Raw genomic sequence first — 8,104 nt, forward strand, 5'->3', positions numbered from 1 at the left:
CTCATTGCTAGAAGTGAATGAGATTTCCTCACTTTGTAATCAATTGCTATTGAATGAATGAGGTGTGAATGAGGAAGGTATGGAGGCAGGCACCTCCAGACAGCTGCAACCCTTGGAGAGGAGTTGAGAGACGGACAGGAGGCTGTTGCAGGGCTGAGTGGGACGGAGTGCTGGGTATGCAGTCTCTGGGCTGGGCACGGAGGTGGGGTGCTGCGGGTGAGGGATGCGGGCTGTGGGAAGGAGTGCGGAGAGGGGGTGCAGCTTTGGGACAGGTTTGGGGGCTGGATGAGGGGCTGGGGGGAGGACTACCATGTGCTTCCTTCTCCTGTCCTGCCTCCACATTGCCTCAGTGGGGATGGAGCTGCCCCTTCCCCAGTGTTTGAGGAGTGGTGGCTGGGGGGAAACCCAGTCAACTCTGGTTTTTTTTAGTCTTCGTGATGGGCACTTAAACCCTTCAAACTCCTTCCTGCCTCTCTCATTCCTTTTCTACTGGGGCTTGTTTGATCTTTTCGGTGAGCAGATGAAACCCACAAACCCGCAGAGAACAGCAGCTGGAAGAACTAGACTGACCCACACCCCGCCTAGTCCATCCAGAGCCAGGACTGAGGGCATGTGCCCCCACCCCAGAGCCACCTGCTTCCACTCCTGGCCTCTTCAGCTTGCAGTGAATTCTGTGTGGCTGGCATTCAGGTGGGATTCAAGTGACCCTAACCCTCTGTAAATTCACCCCTGTTTGCGACCCCTCCCCCCCCCCCAAGCCCGGTCTATTTATTGTGCAGGGCAATGAAGGAGCCATTTAATGGAAATTTCAGCCCCTATAGCGGTTTGCGCAGGGAAAGAGTGATGGAGGAACTGGTTTTGGATATGAGCTCCAGTCCCTTCCTTGCCAATATTTGAAAGGGAATTAGATCACGCGTGCCTCAGTTTCCCTCTGCAGGAGATGGGGAGATAAAAAGTCTCAGTCTGCCGTGCATATTGCAGACCCTTTCGCATTCTCCTCTTGCTGTATGTGATTTCCTCCTCCAAACTTCCCTCTCTCTCAGCTGGAGTTCACAGCATAAGTACCAGCTGGGGCTTCTTTCCTGGGTTACATACATGATCCCAACTTTAGTCAGAACAGACCAGGCAGGCACAAACTCCCCTCAAACAGCAACACCCTGAAAAACACCACACCATCTACAAACAGGGTCAAACACTCACCGTGGAAGCCCAGCAGCTGTTCAGTGTGATGAGGTCATGCAGAGTTCCGTCTCCCACTGACCAGAAGCTCCCCGGGTCTCTCCAGGTGAGTGCTGCTGCGGGGGGGGGGGAGGGAGGGACAGCGGAAAGCGTGCAAGCACGTTGTGCCCCCCTCCTCCATCCTTCGCCTTGCTCTGACTGCAACACCCAATGGCTGGCTCTGCTCAGCCGGTCAGCATCTCCTCCGGGTGAGTGCTGGGGAGGGCGGAGGAAGGCTGCAAGCACGTCTGCTTCTCTCCCTTTCCCCTCCTTCCTGACCTGCAACACTCAGCGCTGGCTCTGCCTCAGCTGGTCAGCAGTCAGCGTCTCTGGTTGCTAGCGCAACAGCTGCTGCTTCGGGAGACAGCCACGCGGGGCCCCGTCAGGCGTGGGGCCCGATTCGGGGGAATCGGCAAATCGCCCTAAGGCGCCCTGCTCAGCAAGGTCAGCAGGAGCACCCATGACCGCAGACGGTACAGAACGACTGGTAACCATTCATCGCCATTTACAATGCAGACGTATGAATAGGGATGGTAACCATCTCTGCTACCTGCAAAGGCAAATGATGCTGCTGTGTAGCACTGCAGTTACCGCCTCTGTCAGCAGGCATCCAGTACACATCGGTGACAAAAGGCAAAACAGGCCATGGTGCCGTGCTATGGCGCTGCCAGGGCAATCCAGGGAAAAAGGGGGCGAAATGATTGTCTGCCGTTGCTTTCACGGAGGAAGGATTGAGTGATGACATTTACCCAGAATCATCCGTGACACTGTTTTTGCACCATCAGGCATTGGGATCTCAACCCAGAATTCCAATGGGCGGGGGAGACTGTGGGAACTATGGGATAGCTACGGGATAGCTACCCACAGTGCAATGCTCCGGAAATCGATGCTAGCCTCGGTACCTGGATGCACACTGCCTAATTAATGTGCTTAGTGTGGCTGCGTGCACTCGACTTTATACAATCTGTTTTACAAAACCGGTTTATGTAAAATCGGAATAATCCCGTAGTGTAGACATCCCTGAAAACTTAGTTTTGATGATACAAATTCTACCAGCTGTGAGCTACCCTAATCTAAAGCAGATATGCGGCCGCTTGCCTGTATATTCTCCAGGGCTTCCTATACGTGTTTTGATGTTTAAATCAACATTTTACAATCGAAATGGCGTGTGTGCTTCTCTCCTAGGCATCGCAGCCATGATTCTGAACACTGACTCTGTGCTGACGCTCTCTGAGCTGAGGCAAAGGCTAATTCATTTCTCTACCAAGAACGTGATCAATGAGGCTTGGTTTCCTGAAAACCAGCGGCTGGTCACACCCAACAGAGTGGCAGGACTGCCTAGCAGACTCCTAGCAGGTAAGTCACACGCGCTCCCATGGGTGGCAAGTTTGTAGAAATTTTGGTGGTGCCTAGAACCTGCCCCCCAACTCCACCCCCCTGAACTCTGCCCCCACCTGCCTAAGGCTCTGGGAGGGGTTTGCGGGGGGAGGTCTGGGGTGCAGGTCCTGGGCTGGAGATTAGGATGCAGGAAGGGTGCAGGGTGCAGGCTTTGGGATGGAGTTTGGGTGCTAGGTGCAGGCTCTGGACTGGGGCAGGGGGTGGGTGTGTAGGAGTGGGTGAGGGGTGGAGGCTTTGGGACAGAGTTTGGGTGCAGGCTCTGGGAGGGAGTTTGGGGGTGGGAAGGAGCGTGTGGGAAAGGGGAGGTGGTGCACGCTCTGGGAGGGGGTGCACGCTCTGGGAGGGAGTTTGGGGATAGGAGGGAGTGCAGGGGTGAGGGATGTGGGGCTGAGGATGAGGGATTCATGATGTAGGAGGGGGCTCAGGTCTGGGGCAGAGGATGAGGGGTGCAGGGGGATGAGGGCTCTGGCTGGAGATGAGGGGTTTGGGGCGTTGGAGAGGCTCAGGGCTAGGGCACGGTAAGAGCAGCCTGCTTTGCCATTATTGGATGGCAGGCGCTAGGACCCTGGGACAGCAGACAGTAGTTCTGCCGGGAGTCGCTCTACTCTGGCAGCAGAAGCAGGCAGGGGAGAGGCGCCCTGCTGCTTTCTGTCAGACAGGGACGCGGTGGGGTGTTGGGGGGAAGACCCACAGGGGCCAGGGCCCGATCCAGGCAGGGTTGGTGGAGAGACCCAGCTCCAAATATTGCTGGAGCAGGGCACCCAGCCCTGAATATTCCTGGTGCTCAAGCACCGCAAACATACATAACCTGCCGCCTATGCGCGCTCCATGGGGCAGATGCGCAGCAAAGGGAGAGGCTCTGGGGAGCAGCATTGCCTTGATAAGGTGGCTGAGATGTGCATGACTGAAATGACACCCACTCCTCTGAGGATATGTCTACACTGCAATGAAGAACTCACAGGTGGCCCGTGCCGGCTGTTTGAATACGGTGTAGGTGTGAGGGCTGCAGCCTGAGCCAGAGCATCTCCATTGCAGTTGAACAGCCCTTTGGCACCAGCCCAAGTCAGAAGCCATGGGCCAACTGCAGGTTTTTAATTGCATTGTAGGCCTAAGGTAAGTTATCCCGAGTGACTTGGCCGTGCTGGAATTGTGGAAATAAATTAATGTGGGGTTGCCAGGTGGCTCGTTTTCCACCATAAAGTCTAGTCAAAAATGGGACCTGGCTGTATCCGGTCAGATGTACTGACTGGACACCACTGCGGGCAGGGTGGCAGGTGAGATGCCAGGTTTTCAACCCACACCAGTTTCTGCTCAGCTGGGGCCACTTCCTTCCTGCATCTCATGGGCAGGCAGGCATCAGGCTCCTCCTCAGGCTGCAGCTCCCATCCCTACCCCAGAGCAAAGGGAGCCGAGCTGTGCGGGGAGGAAAGGGTCAAGTGACTAGGAAGGTGGCGGAGGGAGAGCAGCGAGCAAGCAGGGGGCGAAGCCTTGGGGGGAATAGGCAGAGCAGGGGAGGTCCAGTGTTCAGAAGTTGTCAAGGAGTTTGTGCATGTCGAGGGCGCAGCGGGGCTTGCTCTCATGCTAAACCTCTTGCGGATCAGCGATACGTGCTGCTTGGTGTGGAACCGAGCCCACTCATGGCCATTTTACTCATGTGAACAAATGCGGTCCCTTGAGCATTCCATGTGCACCTGAGGACGCGGCATTGACTGGAAGCAAACCTGCCATGTGGGACTCATGACTGAACCGTCCCTTTTCAGGTGAGCAGCTGTATTGCCGCTCCGTGTGGTCTGCCCAGTCTGGGTCGACTCGCTCTGCGACGGGCGTCGCGCGCTGCAGTGGGAACGAGGAGATGCTCAGCTGCTCAAGCTTCTCCAAGAACGGCAAGCGGCGAGGAGAGCATATCGAGGTGATGCTCCACCCGGGGGTGGTTTGGGGTGCCGCAGTTGACCCTCATGCATCTCACGTCTTGTTGAAATCTCTCAGGCCCAGTTCCTCAGAGGTACATAGGTGCCTATCACTGATTTCAGTGAGAGTCCAGCCTCTAAATACCTTAGGCCTCAGCCTGTAGGACCAAATAATTCATTGAGGATCCCCCTCATCAGATCTTACACAGGCAAAACTTCCCAGCACTCCAGAGCCATTTTGTTTCTCTCAGGGCTGTCGAATTTGTCCCTTAGAAAATAGTATGCATGAGGAACAACCTAAAGGCTCCTGCAACTCCCGTGAGCAGGGACTAGAAACGTTGCTTTACAATGGTGCCTTCTGAATTATAGGTTCATGGAGGCAGGAAGCAGTGTGTGGCTCACAATGCATTTGGCGGCCATGGTGTCTACGCAATAGCGAGGTGTTGCATTTGGCCCAAAGCTGACTGCCAGATTCACAGCCGCTCCCTGACTGTGGATGGTATTTCGACAACTGGAGTGGGCTGCTCCAAGGAGAACCACATTTTGACAGGTATGGTAGGCTGCCTTGCTGATGACAAGAAGCAACCTCTCTGCCTAGTCACCTGTGCAACCAGAATAATCCTACTACATTCACTTGGGAAGTTCAGTTTCATATTTGTAAAGTGCTTGGAGGTCCTTAGATTAATTTATATCCGTGGTCTTATTTATGTGCTGTATGGGCTGGGTTGATAGTTCCTGAGCTAAGCAGCCAGCTGATGCTTTAGTCTGTTTCCAGTACTTTATGGTCTTCTCGTATAGGAGATTGTGACACACACTCATTCCCTTAGCATGGTGCCAGTGTCAGTGACTCAAAGCACCTCTCGCTGTTGTCTGTGTGTTCCAGTTCCTGGATTTCTGGTGGTTTGCAAAATGAATAATCTGTTAGCGCTGACGTTCAAAATTAAACACCCTACTTAGGGCACAAGTACACTTTTTGGGTCTCGTCTTACCCTCTGGAGCCTATTTGCCCACGTATCACAATCGCCATGCTGGTTTGACTGGCATCCTCCACTCTGCAGTGGCCTCTGTTGGTGATATCCGGGAGCATTTCATACCAGGATTGAGGTGCACTGGCAGAGATGCCTCCCCCACACCATTCCATGCTATTTCATGTTTTTAAGTGAAACCGATTTCCCTGACATTGAATGCTCAAAGCCGGCTCTTGTGAGCAATTAACCTTGAAGCGTTTTGTATTATTGGCAGGTTGTAGCTCCCATTCTCTTGCTGGAGAGTTTAGTGACAACGTCAGACCCGTTCTAAGGATGGAGATTGGACACCACCAGTGCATAGGTAGAACAGATGTGACCTTGCATACTTCCTGCTGCCACGCCCCCCACGTTGAATGCCAGGTGAAGGAACACTCACCTGTGGGCTTCCAAGAAAAGGTACGGCAGAACCAATAACCGTAGGTAGTTGCAGAATCTTTTTGCTAGCTGTCTGTTGAAACCATTCCTGCTACATTCTAATGGTTCTTCATCCCCCTGCCCCAATAAAGCTGCTTTTCTTAGCATCACTCCAGTCATTGAAATAAATGGAGCTGTCTCTGCTTACTCCAGTTCTCAATCTGACCCATATTTATACTTACCCACAAAGAGTGATTCCATCCCTCTTCCCGTAGGTGGCCGTGTCCTGTGATGAAGGCTGGACTCTGACAGGATGCAATGCGTATTCCTGGGGTCCCGGCACCCTTGGCGCCTACGCCGTGGATGACACTTGTGTGGTAATGAGCGCCCTTGCTGGCAAAGGGACAGCGGCCATCGCCATTTGCTGCAGAAGCAGACATTTGGAAAACGACAAGCACTCTTCCAACTACAAGTGAGGATACTGCCCGTGGCCACAAGGCACCCCTGCTGAGACGAAACTGACATCACACCAAAAAAAACGCATTCCAAAACCATCACCTTTCCAGATTCCAGAGCTGAGGCCGCTACTCCCAGTTTGGTCAGGGCTGATTGGGATGGAATAAGAATCACTAATTACTTGCAGGTGGGAGATGTAACACATCTAAAATGCAAGGGTTGTTGGTGTCTGGAAATGCTCATTCCCAGCACCCTGAGGATGAGAGATTCTCTCCCTCCCCACTTCTTCCATAGGACCGCCTAATTTACTGCATATGCATTCTAGCAGGGTGACATTTGGCAAAAAGTCCGGCCCACCAGTTTTTCTATTACCAAGCAGGAAGGTTATAAGCTCAGTGTCAGTAAGTGGTTTGAGGGTGACCTAAGGAGATGTATTTACTGCACCAGATCAGCGAGCACCTTTACCTGTTCTTGGTATGGTCGTTAGGTACCTTGGTTCCCTCTCCAGCATTCTGTGGGTATTTGTGTTACCACCACATCCATTTTCTACACTCAGGGACGGATTCTCCCTCCTGCTATAGCCCCTGGGAGCCCCTTAGATTTGGCAAGGGGAGAATTCCCCTGGTTCAGGAACTGGTGTGATGTGACCCTCTCTGCTTCCCCTAGTGCAGAATGATGGGTGGGGGTGAAGCTGTCGGGGCTGCCATTAAGGTGATTCTGGCTAGTATAGTGTCCCATAAGCAGTTCAGCTACCTAAGCTGTCTCAGCCTTCGCAGCAACAAACACTCAGGGTCCAAAATGTGCCTTAAAGCCATGATAGTCCCCCCTCCGCCCTCGGGCTCAGACTGATCCTCCAGGAGGTGCAGCACAGGGCCCTTGCTCTCTGATTTGCAATTAGCCAAAAACCCCAGTAGGGATTTTAAATTTTTTTTTTTGTTTGTTCCTAGTAAAAAACCCTCTTTTCTGATCGTTCTATAGCTTCTGTCCTCCAAGCAGAGCCCCAAGTGCCTTACAAACCCCAGCTCCAGCAGTCATGGCACTGAAATGTGCCAGTGAAGGCCTCTGTACAAGCAGAGCAGTGTGGGCAGTGCCATGGATTCCTCCACCTGGCTGCCTCGGAGCTGCTGAGGCAGGTGAGGTCAATGGGGAGGGAATTATTCCCCACCGCCAGTGGAAAAGCCACCAGAGAGGACTATCAGGGAGTTAGCCCCACTGCGGCAGCAGCAGGAATTTGGCCCAGGCCACCACTCAGTCTTCTCATTGGCAGTCCTCCCTGGTCACACCATCCCCACACGCTGATCTCTCGGTGCGTGGAGGTTCTCTGTGCATGAGGTCTGGTACCCCCTGTCTGGGGCCCTCTGTCTGGGGCCTGTTTCCTTCGTTAGCCGAGACCAACCACGTGAGGGTCTGTTCTGATTATTTTGGGGATACAGCCTCCTGTTCCCTAGGAACTGAACTGAAACCATCACTTTACTTTCTGTAGGCACCACAGCAGGGATCAGCTGGTAACAACCAATACCCTAGTGCTGAATGCAGTATGAATTCCAAGGAAGTACATTAAAGCTAATCTACATGAGTTGTAGCTTAGCAGGCTTGGTTTATCTCACTACCGTCCCTGACCCCCCAATGCATTGAGATTGTTTCTGTAAACATTTATAGTACAAAAGTGATCTTTAGGGTGTATTCATTTACCTTGTCAGTTTGACAAAACCAGAATCTCTGTAACCAAATGCACTGTTGGTG

At 53.0% G+C, this 8,104-nt stretch overlaps 1 protein-coding gene across 1 annotated transcript in view; it reads left to right on the plus strand.

Annotated features, from left to right (window-relative positions):
* Positions 1 to 7,709, plus strand: part of PCSK9 (proprotein convertase subtilisin/kexin type 9) — a 27,010-nt gene extending 19,301 nt beyond the window's left edge. The window contains exons 8-12 of the mRNA XM_032766951.2: positions 2,404 to 2,574; positions 4,377 to 4,525; positions 4,893 to 5,073; positions 5,766 to 5,947; positions 6,181 to 7,709. Of these exons, the coding sequence (XP_032622842.1) occupies positions 2,404 to 2,574; positions 4,377 to 4,525; positions 4,893 to 5,073; positions 5,766 to 5,947; positions 6,181 to 6,381 (884 nt within the window). The 3' untranslated portion in view covers positions 6,382 to 7,709. The remainder of the gene's footprint in view (positions 1 to 2,403; positions 2,575 to 4,376; positions 4,526 to 4,892; positions 5,074 to 5,765; positions 5,948 to 6,180) is intronic.
* The last annotated feature ends 395 nt before the right edge of the window (positions 7,710 to 8,104 follow it).

Source organism: Chelonoidis abingdonii, chromosome 7 (genome assembly GCF_003597395.2).
Source record: "Chelonoidis abingdonii isolate Lonesome George chromosome 7, CheloAbing_2.0, whole genome shotgun sequence".
Taxonomy (NCBI): domain Eukaryota; kingdom Metazoa; phylum Chordata; order Testudines; family Testudinidae; genus Chelonoidis; species Chelonoidis abingdonii.